Source organism: Mastigoproctus giganteus, chromosome 3 (assembly GCF_048544385.1).
Source record: "Mastigoproctus giganteus isolate SK-2022 chromosome 3, ASM4854438v1, whole genome shotgun sequence".
NCBI classification, from domain to species: Eukaryota; Metazoa; Arthropoda; class Arachnida; order Uropygi; family Thelyphonidae; genus Mastigoproctus; species Mastigoproctus giganteus.
This window is the reverse complement of record NC_143577.1, coordinates 162319992-162342435: the sequence shown is the minus strand read 5'-3', so window position 1 is coordinate 162342435 and position 22444 is coordinate 162319992. Positions and strand designations below refer to the sequence as shown.

The 22444-nt window shown below is 38.2% G+C and overlaps 1 protein-coding gene across 2 annotated transcripts in view; it reads left to right on the top strand.

Moving 5' to 3' along the window:
* LOC150088375 (uncharacterized) overlaps window positions 1-22444 on the top strand; it is a 200919-nt gene that overhangs the window by 151616 nt on the left and 26859 nt on the right. Inside the window, exons 3-5 of one of the 2 annotated variants that reach the window (XM_090370750.1) lie at window positions 12454-12606; window positions 15923-15989; window positions 20504-20611. In XM_090370750.1, coding sequence (XP_090226876.1) covers window positions 12454-12606; window positions 15923-15989; window positions 20504-20611 — 328 coding nt within the window. The remainder of the gene's footprint in view (window positions 1-12453; window positions 12607-15922; window positions 15990-20503; window positions 20612-22444) is intronic. The other variant, XM_090370751.1, reaches the window with a different exon arrangement.

Here is a 22444-nt window from a genome sequence, read left to right as displayed (position 1 = left end):
TTAAAAGAAAGTTGTTTCTACAAAAGAAATAATTTAATTATTATGGACGGCAATGTTTACATTAAAGGCGATAACATTCTATGTCAATAAGTTCAGCCTTTTCTGAGAAATACAGAATGCAGGTTTATTAAATTCCTTTGATAGGAAGACAAATAAAAATAAGTTATAATAAACAGTTAAAATAAACATACATGGATAACTTTCGGGCATAGGTTGCCCTTCTTCAGTCGAAAAACGTTGGTACAAAATAAATAATAAAAATGCCCGGTATGGTGGTAATGCAAGGTGAACAGCGTGAGCAGCTGCTGCCAACACTTAGCAGTTGAAAACAGAGGCTTGTGGTTGCAATTGCAAAGCTTGGGTTTGCTGTGTGCGCCAACGTACATCATTCAAGAGGATGGGTGCTTCAATGATGGGATGGACATGAACTCCTTTCTTCCAGTTAAAAGAATCACAAGTTGTAATGTGTAGTGATTCTAACCAGCGATGGCGGTACTGATGAGAACGGTCAATAATCTTAATGTCGCGTCGAGGGTTGATGTCGTGTTGGGTCGACCAGAAGTGTTCGGCGACGGCTGAGTGCTCCACATCAGAGGAGCGGATCGCTCTCTCGTGCTCGGTGACTCCATCTTTGAGCCTTCTGCCAGATTCATCAATATAGCAGTCATAGCTTACTGGTAACACCTGGCTAATCTCCTCGTGGCGCGGTATGGACAACGTCGAGTCCCATCAGGGGCCCGATGGCCAATTAGCCAGATGAACAATGGGCACAACAGGCTACACTATATATGATCCACACACTTTAAATCTCTGGCTTGACAGGGTACTGTCACTCGATACAGAGAGCACCGCGGAGATGGGAGAAATCCCAAGGGCCGCTAGACTCTCAACATACCAAATACCAAATATAGCAGTCACGGCAGGAAATGCGGCACACTGAACCGCTCTGTAAGAGTGGGGAACCGGTGTCTTTACCTTTGACACAAGAGACCGCAACTTCCTGTCTGGAAGCTGCAAGCACTTTATCCCATAACTTCGTAAGACCTTTGACAGTTGCTGTGAAAAGTTCGGGTATTATGGAATAAAAGCGGTCGATGTTGGTTCAACGTTACGCGTGGTCCCAAGGTTTTCCGTGTGGTCACGGGACTGCAGGTCGCATCTATCCAAGGCACTAGTAAGTGCAAGTGTAAGTGTTTTTAGTGTCTAACGGCACCAGGGGTTTCCCCCCCCCATCTCCGCGTTGCTTTTATTGTGGCTGTACCAGTTCACTGGAAAGGCCAGAGATTTAAAAGTGTATGGATTATGGTAGTGTGGTGTTTTGTACCGTTGTTCCCCTGACCATTTAGCCGCTGGACATCTGCTGAGGCCCAACGTTGCCCCACTTACGCCCAGTGGAGGAAGACCAGGTACCCAATAGACTATAGTTCACTCTGGCAGGTCCTGCCACCTAATTTTCTGAGATTTCAGTGGCAAGGACCTAAAAAAAAAAAATTTTTTTTTTACACATATATGTGTAATATCTCTCGATTGCGTAGGGTAATGTCGCTTAAATAAGGAAAAACCGAAATATGGGGATAAGTTAATTTGGATTCATTGAATTTGAGTGCGTGGGGGCATTCGCTTGTGTAAAGATAGAGAGGGGGAGAGACTATGAACTGCAATACATAGTATATGATGTATCACCTGAAGAAATCAATACCTGTTACTTTGGATGATGTGCAGCTTGACCTAGATGCTTCTTTACCATCTGAGAAGAAAAGGTTTCATTCTATTTATGTAGATAAATGGCAAAGAGACTGGTCAGCTTCAGAACTTGACGCTGTGACCTGAGAGTTTTTACCATCGGTGAAGAAGTTCAGGAAGACAGAATCTTTGTGGTTTGCACCTGGCTTACATGGTACATTTTTACTCACCGGCCATGGGAGTATTAACAGCAAATTGTTCAAATTAGGATTGTCTCTGTGGACAGGAAGAGAGTATTGACCACATTATTTTCGATTGTCAATATTATCAAGACTACAGGCGTGAACTGCAGCTTATTTCATATACCTTCACAATGAGAAATAAACCTGTGCTTATCCGATCTCAAGCAGCATTTATAGCATTGAACACCTTTGTCTCACGTGCTTTTAAACGAAGAGAGGAGCTTAGACTTGCTAATTTGGGATAATTTTTCAGGAGTTGATGATGATTGGATACTCATTGTAATCAAATATACCCTGCTGGACATTGAGCGTGTTCCTGTATATAGTGTAAATTCTTGGTGTTCTTCTGAAGACGTGAAACCTGTGTATAGCGTGATTGGGGTAAAAAAAAGAAATAAAATAAATGATAATAAATAAATAAAACAAAATTAATAAATAACTTGTTTCTCCGAGAAAGTGCCTGGAGCAATGTCTACAAGAGATTAGACATAATTATATCTCAAGAAATCTTGCTGATCCTAGCTTCTAGGATGGGATCCTCCATGGGATTATTTCCCGTAGCATGAGAAGTCAGTCCACTTCTCCACCTCTCTTTCCTTTAGTCTTGCTTTATTTCTCCTACCTTCTAACTATTGGAGGGTTCCTCTGTTTGATCCTCCTCTCCTCTATTCTTTCCTACCTCTCCAGCTCCCAAACTTCTCCTTCTATAGTCTTTTCATTTCATCCTAATTCGGGCTCTCTCGGGTCTTTTGCCCTGGGCTAGTCGAGTAGGTGATAGTAGATCCTGGCCGCCTCCACGTGGCCAGGATGGGGATGGACGTGGTGACCAGGTGTTGCTACTTCCCATCTGCTAAGAGCCAGGTACCGGCCGAAAACATAACACACCATATCACATTTAATAACAGAACTGTAAGAAGGACAATTCTTGACCCCCTCCAGACAAACCTGCTGAAATCGACAACCACTAATTTGGACTTTACCAACTGGAATGACACCACCAAAGGCCTTTTGGCAACCTACACCAATGCTCCCTTGCACGGTGCCTTCTTTATCACTTCCCGGGGGGACAGTCCCTGTCCCTTCCTCCCCGCCTCCCCACTCTTCCTTCTGGTGGGAGATGGGCCTGTCCCACTGTTAATTGCAGGGGTCAATCTCTCTATCGACCCCTTACTTCCAACTTCTACCCCCCAGTCTTCAGCCTTCCCACCCACCTTGTCTACTTCTCACAGCGTATGCCCCACACAGTCGAAACTTAAAAGTACTAAAATTCTGTTCGCCCAATTTTTCGGCCTTATACACCTTTCTGCGTATAACCCCTACAGAGTCGTTATTTTTATTTTTTTTCCCTTTATTTTATTATTATTTTTATTTTATTTTTTTTTATTTTATTTATTAATTTTTTTTTATTATTTTTTATTATTATTATTTTTTTATTATTATTATTTTTTATTTATTTTTTTTTTTTTAGGCCCTTACCATTGAAACCCTAGGAAATTAGGTGGCAGGGCCTGCCAGAGTTCAAACTATGTGCTGGTGTACCTGGTCTGCCTCCACGGGGGGGAAGTGAGGGCAACGTTAGGTCCCATTAGCGGCTCAGCGGCTAAATGACCAGATGAACAACGGTACACAACACTAGACTGTACAATACCCATACACTTTTAAATCTCTGGCATTTACAGTGTACTGTATACACGACAATGTAAACTCGCGGTGATGGGAGAAACCCCTGGTACCGTTTGACCCTCAACACACTGAACATCATATCACTACATTTACACATCCAACACACTACATAAAAATGGCCGGTTTTGGCGTAAGCTTCTACACAAGATGATGTATAACGGCGGCTGATGGGAGAAACCCTGGGATCCGCCTCAACAACACATGAATATCCCCTGAATATCCCCCCCCCCCTGTAGAGAAGGCATGCAGCAGAAACAGTACGTCTATGAGACAGCGAGTGGAGAGACTCAGTTAGAGATGAGTCATTAATTAACAAAACTGCCCTCTTCTGAATGGAATCTAGAAGCCTGAGAGACGTTTTGGGGGCACTGCCCCAGATGTGGGAACAGTATTCCATGGTAGGGCGGATTTGCGATTTTTACAGAGTGAACAGCTGTTTGGAAGAAAACTAACTCTCAGAGCGAAAGAGAAAACCAAGTTTTTTAGATGCAGTGGAAGTAATATTTGTGCCAAGAGAGATTAGAAGTCAGGGTAATCCCTAAAAGAGATATATCAACTTGCCTAGAAATTGGAGTGTCACCAAAGATAAGCATAGGAGCAGAAGAATCCTTTTTGCGAGATATAAGACAAGACTCAGTTTTAGAAGAATTGAAATCAACTAAGTTGTCTTTGCCCCACTGGAGAATTACCTGGAGATCGGCATTTAAGGAATTGGTAGCGGATATTCGAGCAGATGAAGCTGATTGAGCAGGGCAAGTTTCTCAAAATAGAAAGGAATGCAATGTGCTATCGTCGGCAAAACTATGGATAGGATTTCCATTCAATAGAATAAGGTCATTAACGTACAAGAGGAAAAGAGTGGGGGAAAGAACGGAACCTTGGGGGACACAAGCATAAAGTGGAGAAGTTAGAAGACAGAGAGCCATCTACCATTACCCTCAGTGAGCGATCCGAGAGAAAACTGGATAACAAATTACAAAAAACAGTTGACAAACCATAAGATGGAAGCTTGTTTAGAAGACCTTTATGCCAAATACGATCAAAAGCCTTTGAGATGTCAAGAACAACTACTTGTGTTTCACCGAACCTTTTCATTGAATTAGTCCATAAATGGGTAACATAAGCCAGAATATCACACCAGTGGATCGACACTGACGGAATCCATACTGACGATCGTTGATCAGACGGAAGATTTCTAGATAGTTTAAGAATTGGCGGTTAATTGCTTTCTCCATTACTTTAGAAAGGGTAGAAATAATTGCAATGGGACGATAATTGGATGAGAGGGATTTTTCACCCTTTTTAGGAACTGGCTGGATATGAGCAAATTTCCAAACAGAAGGAAAAACACCTTTGGAATAAGAAAGTGAAAAAAGGCGGCACAAATAGGAGTAAGTTCAGGAGCACAGGTTTTGAGAGCAAGTGGACAAATACCATCAGGACCTGGAGCTTTCTTAGCATCAAGATTCTTCAAAATCCTTCTGACATCCTTTTGACGGAAGACCACAGGAGGCATTGAATGGAGCGTGTTGGGAATGGTAGAAGGTGTTTTACCAAGGTTATTAATATATGAGTTGGAAGAAAAATGGGATGCTAGCAGGTCAGTTTTATCCTTGGCCCAAGTGACAACAGAACTATCTGGTTTTCACAGAGGTGGGAGCAAAGATGGGCAAAAGGTGCCGCCAATAACGACCAGAGAGGCAAGCGACCAGAATGCTCTGCTACTATTAGCGTAAGAAGCAAGTTTTCTACTCTAAGCCTGTTCAAAATCTAGTTTGGACCGATTAATAACTGCTTTACAATCGTTGCGAGCTTTGGTGTAGGCAGAAAATGAAACTGAAGAATTGGATACAAGCCAATTACGATATGCAACATTCTCCTTCTGAACAGCCTTAGCACATTTATTGGAAAAACCAAAGTTTAGATAAAGGACGAGAAAGTGGAGTGTGGAATAAAGGATTCCATTCCTACAAGAATAATTTCACTGACACCATCTAAGCAAACGTTGACATCAGGATTTTTGAAACAGTAGTCCGACCAAGGAAAAGAAGAAAAGAAATCTCGCAGGTCATCCCATTTTGCATTCCTGTAATGCCAAACAACACAAGGTTGGGAATAGCCATGAGATAAAGGCTCCATTGAAGAAGAGACAATCACCAAGTATTGATCTGGGGTGCCTAAAGGACCACTCACTTCGACCATGTACTTAGAAGGGTTATTTGTGAGAAAAAGATCAAGCGTGTTGGCTGTATGGTTAGGATTGTCCGGTATTCTTGTGGGTAAATGAACAATCTGTGCAAGGTCATTAGTAATTGCAAAAGCCTCAGCATCTCGACCAGCTGGGTCGGTGTGACTAGAAAACGGAAGCCAGATGGAGTTGTGAACATTAAAATCACCAAGGAAAATTATGTCACTGTTAGGAAAGTTGGACTGGAGAAAGTCAAGTTGCAAAGAGAGGAAGTCAAAGAGCTTCAAGTGATTAGTTGAGTTGGGAGAACGGTAGAGACAACAGATGAATTTGACACAATGAGGTAGAGAGATTTTAAGCCAGAGAAGATCGAAAAGAGGAGATTCCAAATTATAAAGTCTCTGACAGGGAATATCAGAACGAACATAAGCACAAATACCACCTTTGAGGCGAAAGGAAACATACAGCGAATAATTTGGGCAACTGAGATTAGCAGTAGTTGAATCAAACGATAACTGAGATTCTGTCAGAAAAAGTACGTGGGGTTTGGCAGACTGCAAGTGGAATGGACATCATTGAGATTAGAATTGAGACCATGTATATTTGTGAAATGAACTAGGAAGTGTTTGAGAGGTTTAGATCTTTTCGCAGATAAGATCTAAACCTCTTTCGCAGTTTGACAATTCATGGTGTATTCAATAGTAAGAAAAAGTGGTGGCGACATGCTGAATGAAGTAATGAAATTTTTGGATATGGCGTATATATGGTGCGAATATACCCAGATCCTTGCCATAACGTGGCCTCGACAATGCCCCCCCCCCCCGCATACACACTACTCGGACTCCCTGCAGTTACTATCTGGCAGAGTAGAGGTAGCAAGATTATACACTAGCTGATCCGGGAGCCTCTTAAAGAGTTACCAATAGGTTCGGTCCGGTGTGCTAACTAACGTCCGGCCTGCGAACACCGTTTTAGAGCTGTACCCTCGAAATGTAAGGAAGATTGGATCTCGCCATGATGTCCAACATAACCTCAAAAGTCATCAGTCATACTGAATGATGGAAGAGATGGGGAAGGGTTGACCGGAACTTAGCTCTAGAGACTAAACATGGGTTCTTAATTAAACTGAATTTTTTTACCACAGTAAAACAAGCTTCTGTTACGTATTTTTGTATTTTTACGTATTACCACATCCCTCTTCTCTCATTAGCACTGAGGAAAATTATTTTAATGTATAGAAAGATAAAAATACATACTTCTTTAAACAATAAAAACAACAGAAATTACATATATATTATTCCGCGGAGTGAATTTTTCTTAATAAATTTTCATTATTTGTCATTTCGTCGTAAAATTCTTCATAAGAATTAGTAAAATTGCACTTGATTAACTTGTAGTATTTCTTTCAGCGTTTCTACGGTCAGTTATATTTTTTCTGCCGTCCACAGCTTATTTATTACCGAAAAAACTCTTTCCGTTGCAACATTGGTTCCTGGAAAACGTAATGCAAATCCAATTACTCATTTCAAATGCCTGCATGGTATGTCCCTTGTGTCAAAATGTTTAAATATTTCGACTCGCCTCATATCTGTTGGCATTCTTTCGTCATTCCATTCTTTTATTTTTGAATCATCAGCATATTTTTTTAAATGTGATATCTCGTCAAAAAACCCCCTTTCTTCTTCATCCGCATCAACTAATTTCATTTTATCGTACGTTGAAATTTATTCAAAACTTTTTTCCAAACATTGCCAATTAAAATAATTTTTAAGATTGATCCATCTAAAACAATCAATATTTTGAGAATGTATTAAGCGGAGTTCTAAATATTGGATACTGTTCCGATAAAAAATGTTCACATTGGAAATGTTGTTTGTTTTTTAGGAGCATTAACAACTAAGGCCATATTGCTCGGGGATATGCGGTGGTCATTCCCTGACCTTTCCACATCCTCTGTATTTGGTGGTGACGGGCTCGAACCCCGGTATAATCAAGAAGTGTGTGTTACGCACTGCTGCTCCTGCCCACCTGGCTACGGAGGCGCCCACCCATTCACTGACGGACACACTACATCCATGCGGTGCAGTACGGGCTCCTACGTACGGGCGTACCTGGGGGGTCCGAATTCCGATGATATTTAAATTTTTTTTTTAAATATAAAAAAAAAATGATTATTCCTTAATATAATACGTTTCTCTTGAGTGTAAAAAAAAAAAAAAAAAAAATCAATATTGGCTTATTTATATTACAGTAAAGTTATTTATTTTATAATCTTACATAATCTTACTTTATTTATTTATTTATTTTAATTTTATTTTTAAGATTATAACATATTATTACAATCTTACATATATTTTATAAGCTAACAAATTTATTTATTTATGTTAAAAGAAAGTAATTTCAGCCTATTTTTATTATTTAAACCTAATTTTAATGCAATAAAATCCCACAACAATGCAAATTCACATTTAAAACTGTTCGCTTTCGTCAAAATGCTATCCTATTAATGCTCATCACCGACGGTTTTCAACTGAGCATCGTTTCTGGACTTTAAAAAATGGCGAAAAGCTTGAAAGGACTTGGTTGATACACTCGGAAAAAAAGAACGCCATTTTCTGTTTTTGCTACAAATTATTTTGTCATGCGAATATTCGCTTTAAACTACTGGGGGGTTCCGTTCTTGGCGCCATTCAAAAGATGGTTTAAGCTAGCATGAGAACTCTCAAAGTCATAAAATATGCATGCAACACTGGAAGGAATTAGAGCTGTGGCTAAAATTCAATATAATTATGGATGTTGTAAATCAAAATTTGATAGAGAAATCAAAAAAAAAAAAAAAAAAGAATACTGAAGAATGATTTTGGAACGAGTAATTGAGATAATTAAATTTTTAGCTTCACGAAATTTGGCACTGAGAGGAAGCAATGAAAAATTATTTGAACCAAATATTGGAAAATTTTTGGGACAAATAGAGTACAAGCAAGAATTTTACAAGAAAATAGAAGAGCTTTTTATGTTCCGTGTGTCGTGCATAATTTTAAATTTAGTTGTATCTGATGCAGCACATTCTTCAACAACTTCAGAATTATTTTTTTTAGAACATTACAAAGGTTATACGCGATTTGCATTGCTTCGCCAAGTAGGTAGGATATTTTAAAAAGGCACGTAAAAATTACTGTGAAATCTCTACCAGAAACAAGATGGGAAGGAAAGATAAAAGCTGTTGGAGCAGTGCAATATCAGTTACGGGATATTACAACTGCATTAAATGAAATCAAGGAACAAGCCAAAGGAAAAGATGCAATACTGCAGCCTGAAATACAAGATTTGTTAACAGAAATTACTACCTTTAAATTTATTATAAGGGTAGTTGTTTGGTATGAAATATTGAGCATTATAAATAAAGTAATAAAGCCATGCAAAGTAGTAAAATTGATATGAACACTACGATTATATTTATAGAAGCTGTTCTCAGTCAACTAAACGAATTTAGAAATCAGGATTTAAACTGTGTACGGATAAAGCTATAGAGATTGCAACTCAGTTACCATTAGCATTAGTTGAGGCATATGATGCAAGAAAGCAGGCTTATATAGCATCAGCCAAAAAAAAAAAAAAAAAAAAAAAAAACTTTCCCATTTCATCCATCCGTCACTCCAAATGTTTGTCTAGTTCAGCCTTAAATTTATTTAAGCTATCAAGTTGGAAGTACCGTCAGAGTTACCAGAAGTGCAAATTTCCCTCATCAGATGAATGCTCTACTGATCCAACCAAAGAGGCTTGAAACAGAAATTTTTAATGTAATGATCGATGTAGCTATCGTTAGCTTACAAGAAAGATTTGATCAGATGAATGAAATATTCTTGGCTTTTTATCTTATCCCAAAATCAGAAAACTAACTTCATGAATTTATTTTAAAATGCGATAGAAACGAAATGTTGAAGGAATTTTAATGGTGAAGACGGGAGCAGCGACGTCGATGCCAAAGAGTTAAGTAAAAAAATTCAATCTTTGCAGCATGTTTTAAAATGAAAAAAAATTTTGAATGGTTGCTTAGAATTATTGACATTTATTCAAGGAAAAACTAAGTTGAATTACTGTATATGCCAACATCACCATTTCTCTTCGGATATTATTAACATTGCGAATTACGGTTAGGTCAGGAGAGGAGATTTTTTTTAAGAATCAAAATGATTAAAACATATTCACGAGCAACAATTGGCCAATGAAGAATTAATGGATTGGCCATTATGCCAATAGAACACGATGTACTAAAAGATATAAAAACATCACACGTCATAGACAAATTTATATCAAGTAAATATCATAAGGTAATGATGTGAAAAATTTTAACTTTATAGAAATAATGTACTAGTCGTTAAAGTTTAAATAAATAATTATGATTTGATTTTAATAATTTTTGGATATTTCCTTTATTTTTCAATTTTACGAATTCCATCTTAAATTTTGAGAGGGGGGGGCTAGATGAATATTACGCCCGGGGCCAACAGAAGCCTAGGTACGGCTTCCATGGTATGGCTTCCACTGCATCCATGAAGGTATGCACCCGGTCGAAAACAATTTCCAGATAACTGCTAGCACCCAATGTTAGTCCACTAGTATCAAGAGGACTGCGAAATGTACCATGAAAATAATCTTAACACAATTACGCCATCACACTTCTAGTCTGCATTTTCGACACCTGGAAGGATAGGTCTGTGGACTCGCGTTGTTTTCAGCACCCAATCAGCATGAAACAGCACAAACTGAGATTCGTCAGCCCAGCAAGTTATTCCAATAAACCACTGTTGGTGTTTCTGCGACTACTATAATCATAACTCTTCACCCCCTTCCCTGACAGGAGTTCAACTGGTATCGGTTTTCCGCTGATACACTTCTTCTATGATGACGAGTTGCCATTTTAAAATGCTTCTTTATTACCACTGTTGTATTATTTGACTAACTCTAGTTTTTCTGTTAACCTGCACAAGTCTTGTCAGCCTACATTGGGCTCTCGCGTCAATGAACTGTTTCCAACCACAATATCGCAGTTGGCTGGATGTTATTTGGTTATGGGCCAATCTTGACACATTCGACACAGCTGTACGTGAAAACCCAGCAGAGTTCCAGTTTCCGAGTTACTCATACCAGCGCGTCTGAAGCCGCCTACTATGCCACGTTCAGGGTCGCTTAAATCAGTGGTCTCAAACCCAAATTGCATGCGGGCCGAATGCATGATCTGAAAGCAGCTGACGGGACGTACGTTAGTTTGTCTCCATCTATATAGCAATATGAACTGCGCAGCTGTGCATTCAGCTAACCAACTAGTGACTGACTCAAGGAAAATATATATCAGAAGTACCAACTCAATAGAAAAATCGGAAACACCAGAATACTGAAGTGCCACCAACTGTCGGCTGGCGAACTAAATTTACTGATTGTATCGACGTGGGAAGTTCTCCCACCTTACCCCAGTCATGTGGCCTGGCATACAAGCATACAGTGACAAAGACAAAGCCCCAACCTATTCATTCTGTCTCTTTTTCCTTCAATAGCAGTCGCGCACATAAGCTCAGTCCATATCTCTATGTCTCTAAAATTATAAGCACCGTATTTACAACAAATACATAATTGAAATGTATTCGCGGGCCGTGTAAAATTGCTTCGGGGGCCGGATGCGGCCCGCCAGTTTGAGACCACTGACTTAAATCTTTCGTCTTGCCCGTTCTTATACTGTACTACTGAATTGCACACACATTCAGCATCCAATATCTGCTTTATATCGCACGCGTGATGCTGTTACTGAAGGAGCATTCCATTTCATTAGGTAAGTGTACCTAATAAAGTGGCACTCTGTGTAAATTTAAATTGTAAAACAATGGCTGCAGGACAGGTGTACAGAAAAATTTCTCTCACCCAGAGAGAAACTGACCTTTTAAGATAAACTTTTGCGTGGTGTTGTGGAAGCGGATAGTCTGAAAATATGTATATAAAGATTAGATAGCATGAATCAGAGCTGTAATACTCAATACGTTCTACGTTGATATTAATATTTGTAAAATAATAAGAGGAGTTTACCTCAATATAGTACGTAGAACACTTCCGCAGTGTTCTACATACTATATTGAGGTAAACTCCTCTTATTATTTTACAAGTATATAAAGATTATATACGAGTATATGTCTCCTCCCAAATGAAGAAAAGTAACAAAAGAATAAAAGAAAACAGAAGTCTGTCAGACGCCACTTGAGTTGCAAAAGGTTAAAATGTTGTTTAAACCTTATATGACTAAGAAATAATTTCGATTTTTTCAGTAGGGCGCTACAAGACATATGAACAGGATCTATGGGCAGCCCATCCCTGAATTTAATACAGTAGCTGAAAGTATGATGTATAATTCTATTAAACTCATTATTTTGATTGAATGTATTCAATTTTTAACATAACAGCAAAATCTCAATTGTTTTCTCTCTCATATCTTCCTTTCCTTAAATACTTTTCTAGTTAGTTTCTTTTCTAACTTCGAATTCTTAGTGATTATTGTTCTTTAAATACATAATCACAGTAACATAAATAGTTGATAAACAATATTGTTCCTAACGTGATATGGTTTGAACTTTTCTGAATGTTAATGGGAGGATTTCTTGCTCTTGACAGCATCCAGTTCTCTGAAAAGTCTGCATACCTCAAACGTCACCACACTATTGATGAAAACTATCCTATTATGGATCCCAGTGCTCTGAAATTAACGAATCGAGAATGGAAGGCTATGCGAGAAGCCGTGTGCTTCTGGCAGGAGAAATATGACAGGTAAGTTTGATACATCAGATGATCAAACACATTCGTGCTGATTTTAGTATGAAATTAAAATATACGCAAAACAATTAACAAAACCACTAGATCCGTGTTTCCCAACCTTTTTTTTTTACCGTGCCCCACCTAAGTCTTTCTAAAATTCCGATGCCCCCTATGTAACGTTGGGAAACACCGATATACATATTTTTTATATTCAAAAATTGCATTATTCCCTAAATGAAGCCTAATTATAACTTGTTCAGGACACAAGACAGGTTTTAGGAAGAAATCATTAGGAAATTATTAAGAAAAAACAGCAAGTAAATTTTCACAACATATAATAGACAACTAAAATTCAAGTACAAAATAATTTATATGAAAGATTTTTCTATAATATTTTAATTTTTAGTAATTATTATTTAATTGTTTAATAATTTCAACATTCCATGTGAAGGTCACTTCTAGATGAGTGGACTAAATTTAGTGAGACCCTTGTGCTTGATGCTTGCCGCAGAGAGATTTTATATTGGGCTCCAATTTAGTCAGCTTCAGTCTCAAGTCTCCCCGTTTTGTGATATCCAGTCGATTTCTTTTCTTTAGTAACAAATCATTTATGGCACTAAATCCACATTCAGCTAAATATGAAGATGGAAAAAGGTAACAATAGCTCTCTTGAAAAGTTGGTTGTTAAATTTGGGTATTTAATTTCTGTTTCATCCCAAAGCCATGCCATCGCTTTTTTTATATTGAATAAAGTTTTAATTGACTCATCATTTTGCATTTCTGAGAGTTCTTCTTGGTACTGCATTGATACATCAGACAAATCCACTAACATTGGTTGCATCATCCAGGTTGGAAAATCAATTTGTTTTAAATCAGAAAACCTTTCTTTTAAATTTTCAGATGATCGACAATAACAAGTACAGCGGTATCAGTCACTTCACATTTTTGCAGCCAACGTGTTCAAAGTTTTTGTTACAAATATATTTTTGACATAATTCAATAAATGTAATGAAACCAAATATCTTCCCTTTTGCATCGACGAGAGTTTTATTTGTTCCTCGAAGTTGTTTAATATATTTAGTTTTTCAAAGATATCGGCTAAATAACTCACAAATGCTTTACCATCGACCGTTAACAGATGCTTCATTTCAGGTTTGTCACTTAAAAAGTCATTAATAGTATCAAATAGTTCCAAAAATCTTTTCAAGCAGTTCCCTTTCGAGAGCCGCCTTACTTCAGTGTGAAGTAAAAGTCTCACCTGGTCTGCATTTTGTTTTTCACAAAAAAGCTTGAAGAGACGCTCACATTTGGCATTGACACACTTTATAACTGATTTTAGTACTTCATGAAGAACAGGTGAAATATTTTTAGCTACCAAGTTTTCCCTATGAATAACACAATGCAGAAGAAGCATCTCTGATTTTTTTTTTTTTTTTTTGATTTGGTAGTTGTTGGCGCATCGGCTTCTGTGGCCATATTGCACCTCCCAAGGTTTTTGCAGTACTTTGATCCAAGCCCGAGGCGAGAATCGAACCCGCGACCTTCGGTTGCCGGGCAGGTACTTTACCCACTCGGCTAGCCCGGTCGGCAAGCATCTCTGGATTCTCATCTTTCATCAATTTTAAGCAGCCATTTTTCTTGCTCATCATATTTTTGAATTGCCCCCCTGAACAATCAAATTTCCCCCATGTGGGGCGTGGGACCCACGTTGGGAAACACCGCACTAGATACTTAGCAAAATCTTAAGTTGGTGAAGTGGGGACTTCGATATGTGAGCCACAGGTTCACAGGATGATAAACCACCATATGATCGTTAATGTTGCTGACAGAAGTCATTTTCGACTGGTTCAAAAATGGCTCATCTTTGTGACGGGAAAGCATCAACAAGCAAATTAATAGCCTCTGCAGTTCTTGTCGGCTGAGAGTTTATGTGAACCCATTTGCTCATTCTATACACCTTTCCTAATTGATGCAAATATAAAGAATTGGTTTAACTGTTCCATTGAATCTTAAATGAATTCCGGCATGTCTCGCTTGAATCCGACTCAATGGCAAACTTCATTTCGTTGTCACAAATGGCGGTTGGTCGTCTCTCACGGAGTATACGCCATAAAGTGACTCATCACCTAATAATTTTTTTGAACTATTAGTGGGCTATGGGTTCACTCATTCTATCTTCCTCAAACGCCGTGCATATTTTCAGGTTACTTGTGTACCGTTTGCGCCTAGTTTATACTCACAAAGTTAGCATTCTCATATACTAACTGGAGCAGTCATCTTTTTTTTTTTTAAGGAGCATCGGCGACTAAGGCCATGTTGTTCCGTGTCTGTAAATTGCGTATGTTCTGAGATCGATTTTCTGTTTGTTGGATCCGGGAGATAAAACTGAGACCGACTAACTCAGCCACGCTGTGAAAAATACCCCAAAAAATTACTACCGTCATCGACAGGATTCGAACTGAGGTCTTTTCCACCCGGTGTAAGGAGGGCGATGATCCTACCAACTGTGCTACCCACGAGAGCCTATCTTTCTGTGACTTTTCACTATTTATTCGGAATTGCAACTCAAACTTGTTAACTAATTGACTTAACGTCTCTTATACTTTCGAAGTGCATCGACAATCACCATCTCTATCTACGATCGACAAACGCTATCTACAATAGATTTCCCATACATATGATATTCTTGTAATCACAGACCAAAATGACAGGAGGGAGATAGAAACCTGAACAATTTTAAAGAAATAATAAAATTTGCCTTTATATACAGTGAATGAAATGAGTGGGAAAATAAATAAAACTAAAAAATGTCAATAACTTTCCTCCTAAATAAACTATATAATGGACTGGAAGGGAGCTTTCAGAACCAGCGAAACAAATATCTCCTTTACTGGACTAAAATTCTCAAACTGAAATGAATTTAGAAAACAAATAATCTCGAGTATAAATAGAGGTTGTGCGCGAGTAGCACAGTGGTATCGTCACCGTCCTCCTTACACCGGTGAAAAAGGCCTGGGTCCGAATCCCGTCGATGACGCTAGGAACTTCAGTAGGCTTTTTTTCACTCGGTAGCTGAATTATTCGGTCTCAGGCGTAGATTGCAAGGTTTTTTCCTCCCCAGAAACTGGGGTTTTTTCGTGCAGGCAAATCGACCAGGAATACACGCAATTTACAGACACTAATACTGGTTTATGTAATAAATTACGGGTGACCTTAAAATAATTTTTTGATGTGAGAATAACGTTTATACATTATCCTGAGATATCACTATACTAACAGTCACCAAGACTTTCATTACAAATAATACATGCAATTTTTCCATTTTCAGGTTATACGAAAGTCACAAGAAACTTCAAAAAGTTAACCAGAATCTAGAGGAAAAACTGTTGAAGGCAGTAAGTATTTTTTTATTTTTATTATTATTATTATTTTTTTCTTGTTAGTGATCATTGACAACACCAGGATTAAAGGGGGGGGAGGAAATGACAATAAATAAATAAAAAGTTATTTTAAAATTAATTTTTCGTGTTGAAGCCATAAAATATAAACTTCACCAGAAAATTATTTTCAATACATCAACATAATCGCAATAATTATACAAAGGGTACTAGGAAAGTTTTGCAATACGACGCAACAATGAATCATAGGAAGCTGCTTGTTGCTGCATGTTGAGACATGTTCATACGTGCATAGTAGCCGCCGCGCCAAGTCGATGGGCTCAGTTATTCATTAGTAGTGAGAGTGTAAAGTGCTTGCGATGGCATCGTGGTCACGAAATGAGATAAGGACAGTTTTGCGGTATAATTTCGTGCGTGGTTTAACCATAGACCAGTGCTTAGAAGAAATGACTCTTGCACTAGATGATGATTGTCCACATCGTACAACGATATTCAGGTGGTATAGAGAATTCCAAAGGGGAAATTTCACTCCGGAGGATTCTGAGAGGCCGGGAAGGCCACGAACGTCAGTTACGGAGGAAAACGTTACTGCTGTGAGGAAAATGCTTGACGAAAACAGGCGAGTGACCTACCAACAGATAGAGGATACTTTGGGCCTAAATGCACCAGCAATTCGTTCGATTCTGCAAGATCATTTGCACGTGAAGAAACTTTGTTCTCTCTGGGTGCCGCATCAACTGACTGAAGAGCAGATGACTTGGTGCCGGGAGATGTCAAAAAAGTTTGATAAGGGACAATCTCGGTATGTGAACAACATCGTGACAGGTGACGAGACTTGGCTGTACTATTACGATCTGCCGACCAAGGCTCAAAACAAAGTTTGGGTCTTTGATGATGACGACACACCTGTAATTGTCAGAAAATCCCGATCTCTAAAGAAGAAAATGATAGCTGTATTTTTCAAATCGAGTGGAATTGTGGAACGTGTCGTTTTGGACACGCAGAAGACAGTCACAGCTAAGTGGTATACTGAACAATGCCTGCCTAAAGTCATTGGATCTATGAAGAACCTGCGGCCAAAGACAAGAATGGACACCTGGTACCTCCATCACGATAATGCTCCAGCTCACCGCGCCAAAGCCTGCGCCGAATATTTGACCACGACAGGACTGAAACTTCTCGGGCACCCTCCCTACAGTTCAGACCTTGCTCCCTGCGACTTTGCACTGTTCCCGCATGTGAAAATGAAGCTAATAGGGAGGCGGTTTTCCAGTGATGAGGACCTTCTACGGGCTTGGGACAACGAGTGTGCTTTACTCCCTAGTGAAACTTGGCAGAACTGGTTTAAAGATTGGTTTCGGAGGATGGAGAGGTGTATTGAATGTAGAGGAAATTACTTTGAAAAAATTAAATAAACAAAGCTGTACTGCAAAACTTTCCTAGTACCCTTTGTATGAAGTGAAAACAACATTTTTATACTTTACTTCATTGGACTTCTTTTTGATTTGGTAGTTGTTGGCACATCGGCTTCTGTGGCCATATTGCACCTCCCAAGGTTTTTGCAGTACTTTGATCCAAGCCCGAGGCGCGAATCGAACCCGCGACCTTTGGGTTGCCGGGCAGGCACTTTACCCACTCGGCTAGCCCGGTCGGCATTGGACTTCTGCGGCGTGCAACCGAACTGAGACCCTTGCAGTCAGCACAGTGGCCAGGATCGCAATTCTAGTGTTAGTATTAGAACAGTGATCAGAAATATTTTCCTTGACTCAGGATATAATTGTAACACTTTAAAATATTAATTTTTGTGAAATATTGATACGGTTTGCTTTTAATTTTAAAATAATGCTTGTTTTGTGGAAGATGGGTTCGAATTTTTAATGTTTAATTTCACGAAGATGCGACTTAATTTTTAAATAAAAATTAAGAAATGCCTTGTCCAAAGGTATAGGCTAGTTACTATCAGCCCACCGCCAAGAGTTGAGGGTATAATAAACTAACTGGATGGACGTTGTGTTGAAACTGTTAGGCTGGCCACAGACAGGTAATTTGTATTTTATGAGTTATTCCTTTAAACTAAAGATTTAACAATTTAAACTAAAAATTTTAGATTTAAAATTTTAAAATTTGTGAAGCTGAAATGAAGAATAATTTACAAAGAACTTATTATAGTGGCATACAATGAGGACGAGATGATTCCCATAGAGCACGCAAAATGGATTTGTAAACAATAATAATAATAACTAGGGGGCTTCGCCCCCTGCACGCTTTTCTACGTAAAATGTAGAGGTATACGGAGTAAGTCAAATCTAAGTAAAATACACACCTGTCGAAACGCACTGATCGATTTTAGTTCCGTGAAGGGTTTGTAAAGGTAGGGTACCTGCGTACCTTACAGTCATCAGAAATACTATGAACCTTACAATAAAGATCACATTTATCTAATCAGAAAATGACCTATGAAATTATTTACCTGTGCGTTTGTAGTAACGTAATTACCCCGCCCACTTGTACCACGTGACCCGCATCCCTTTTCCCATTGGTTACCCAACACGCGGCATTCTCAAGGTGGAATAAATCTCACTATGTAATTATGTAAACCTACGTTTACACAGCATAAGTCACTTAGGAAAAGCCTTTTGCTTCGGGTTCCATAATGCGAGGAATACCGTTGCATCCGAAGGAGCAGGACTAAAATATTTAACTGACATATTTATAAACTTAACAAATATTTAAAATATTTACAAAATACTAAAGAATTTACAAATATACAATTTATTTGTATATTTGTAAAATATACAAATAAATGTATTAATTTATTTGTATAAATGTACTTTATTATTAATGAAACATATCGGATCCCTCATCAGCTAATATTATAATGGAACATCAAATACAGCTATGCCTCGCATAACGCGACTTCGATTAACGCGATATTCAGTTAACGCTATGTGAAAAATGATACCACTTTTCACTTTACACGTTGCAAATTTCCAGTTAACGCGATCTTTTTTTTTTTTTTTTTTTTTATGCGATAGCTGAAAAAGATTTGAATCGCGCGTTAAGCTTACCGCGAGTCGTACGGTCAATAAACAAACTTTTGCCTGCTGCTCGCCTCGGTGTGTTCCATCAATGAATCGGAAGAAGACGTGTTTGTCTCCTGCTAATAAAGTCAATGCAGACTTGCATTTAAAAATTCAAATTTTTAAATGAGCCAGATGAAAATGTTATGCGAAGGAGATAACGGTAAAAGAATTAGATGAAATCTTTCGTATCGCATAGAACCTCAAACAAAAGGTTTGATGTTCTCTGCGATATTTATTTCGCCAGGGCCCAGAGAAGATTGTTGTCGGCTATCGGAAATTGATTGATGAAAAGAGAAAGTCAGCACTATTCAAATATTTCCGCAACAGTAATTTCTTCATTGTGTATTTTATGTCAGAGGTTCCCAAAGTTTCTCGGTTCACGGGGCCTTTAATGTCTCAGTAATTTTTTCAAGGCGCACCCAGACCAAAAGAAATACCTAACAGTTTCGTTTAGTAGTTAGGTCCAAACAACTTAATAAGAAATGCTGAAACTGTGAACTACCTCGAGCTAGTAGTTCGCGCGGTGTCCGACAGATGTCGAGTATCGCTGTGTTTCCCTCGAAAATTTAAAATATTCCGCGGCGCACAGTTTAAGAACCGCTGTTTTATGCAATAAATAAACATTTAATTACATAATTATTTTCATTATCTTTTACATTATATACAGTTAAAAAGTTATTCAAAAAGGTATTTTTAAAATTCTTTATGGACATTCCAGAAGGTCAAGGACCAATTATAATATTTCCTATTGGTTTGATATTCGATTACAGTGTTTCCGTTTTGTGCGATGCGCTCACGGGACGAATTAATCGCGTTAATCGAGGCCCACCTGTAATGCCATAATGTTCAACCTTGTACCACGTGACCCGCACCCTCTTTTCCCTTTGGCTACCCAACCCCCAACACGTAGAGGTATGATTGTTAATAGTTTAATATTTTGTAAATATTTTAGTTTTTTTGTAAATATTTGTATATGTTGTAATAATATACTAACATTATAACGCACTGATCAAAATCTAATTAGAAAATTACCTATGTCATTATTTACCTGCGCTATTGTAGTGACTTAATTGCACCGCCCTCTTTTCCAAACTGAATAAGCGACGTAATTGCCTCGTCCTCTACTCCCATTGGCTCGATTAAATATCACTAGCTAGGAGGAAAACGTTTTTAATGTATAGAGAGATAAAATAACAACAAATCGTACTCCAGGCACTTTAGTAGAACAAAAAATTATTACAGGAAATAATCATAATGCTGAAAGTGAATGTTAGATATATAGAACCCATCAATAGTAATTTTCTGAACTGAATACATTACTTTATTATGTATTAAGGCAGTTCAAGTTCTCTTAAAAGTACTGTATTGTATTGTCTTGTCTTTAGAGTAGTACGTTCTAATAATTATAAATTGTACGTGTATTGGCAGGTGGATAAATTTGAGTCTGAAAAGGCTGATCTCACTCGTGACCTTTCGGATCTGACTTCAAGACTAGTGGAAGCCCGACTTGCCATCTCCGAATTAGAAGACGAAAATGTAAATGTTCTGAATATTTTTCTTTCCTTTACCAAATTTGTGGAACGACTTTCATTTTGAAATAAGCGAAAGATTACAGTAATCGAATTTCAGATTGCAATAAATATTTTAGTTCATGCAACTAATCAACAAAGTGTGAGCTCATGACTTAATACAGTAAAATTATTACTTATGGCTCAGAGGTTTCCAAACTTTCTCGGTCACGGCGCCCTTATAGTGTCTCTGTAATTTTTTCACAGCGCCCCTAGGCTAAAAGAAATACCACAGTTCCGTTTATTAAGTAGTTAGGTCTAAACAACTTAATAAGTAATGTTGACACTGTGAACTACCTGGAGCTAGTAGTTCGCGCGGTGTCCGACAGATGTCAAGTATCGCTGTGTTTCCTTCGAAAATTTAAAATATCCCGCTGCGCACAGTTTGGGAACCGCTGAATTATGATATATATACAGTATATATAATACATTACTTATTATTATAGTACAAGACATTACAAGGAGTTTTAAGGGCAACCAAAATAGCATTTCACAACGTACATACGTAACTGATACAACAATCAAAAATCCTTTAGTCTTTGCATGTTTACTTTGGTGAAGTATATTCCATCAACACATCACAAAAACAAAGCCCTCGTGGGTAGCATAGTAGATAGGATCACCATCCTCCCCACACAGCGTAGAAAAGACCTAAGTTCGAGTCCCGTCGATGACCCGAAGAACTTTTGGGTTTTTTTTTTTTTTCCTCTCTTCACGTGGCTGAGTTGCATGGTTTTTTCTTCCGGAAATTCTGGTTTTTCGTCCATCAAACAGAAAACTGACCTCAGAACACGCGCGATTTACAGACAATATACGCGGAGCAATATGGCCTTAGTTGCTAATGTTCCTAAAAATCCTACTACTACAATAACGCAGAACAATACATTCTCATCGTGGGTATAGGTCGAAAGCACCCATTTAGACCCTGATGCTATCAGAAATTTTTTTTGTTTTTAAAAATTTTTGGCATGTGGTTTATGAATCCACTGGTCCATTTAATTCTAACAGGATTGATTTGTCAATCAACAGGCCTTCGGAGCGCCACGAGTATTATCCGTTGCTAAATCTTTCGCCACAGTGACATTTTAAACAGAAAACACCGATATTAACCTATATCAACAAATTTCATAACACACTGTGTTTATAAATTGTATATAAATACAATATGTAGTATTAATAAAATTAACAAAAAATTCATGCTTTTACTTGACTGACTCACAACACCGGCATATGTAACTAATATAGGCATACAGTCATGGATTAATTGCATAATTTCTGGGATTAATAGATATAAACATATAGGCGTCCAACACATCTCAAACTACAGAGAATTCTCAATTCTCATTTATTTTGATGTCTTAATTGATTTTCAGGTTTACCGTTGATACATGTAGCACCGCTAACGGTGAGTACCGTTTGGGTTACCATCAAAACATGGCACTTGTTTGGTACCAGACTAGTGCCGTAGAATGCGGATATATCATGGTAATGGAGGAAAGATCATTAAGAGACGAAACTAAGGATCATCCAGAGCGTTCAAATCCGTTCAAGCAACTGGCTGAAGATAAGTCAGTCTGTCCATAAGCTATATTTGACTTTTGATATTCTCCATAAGCATAGTTCCCATCGATCTGGCATGGAGGTAACAGCTCTTAGTATTTTGACTATTAACCCAAAGTCTCTGCTCTTTCTGGGAGTCGGAAACTCGGGTTTTTCTTCCAGCAAAAAGAAAATCGACCTCGGAACACACGCAATTTACAGACATTATACACGGAGCATCATGGCCTTAGTCGCCAGTGCT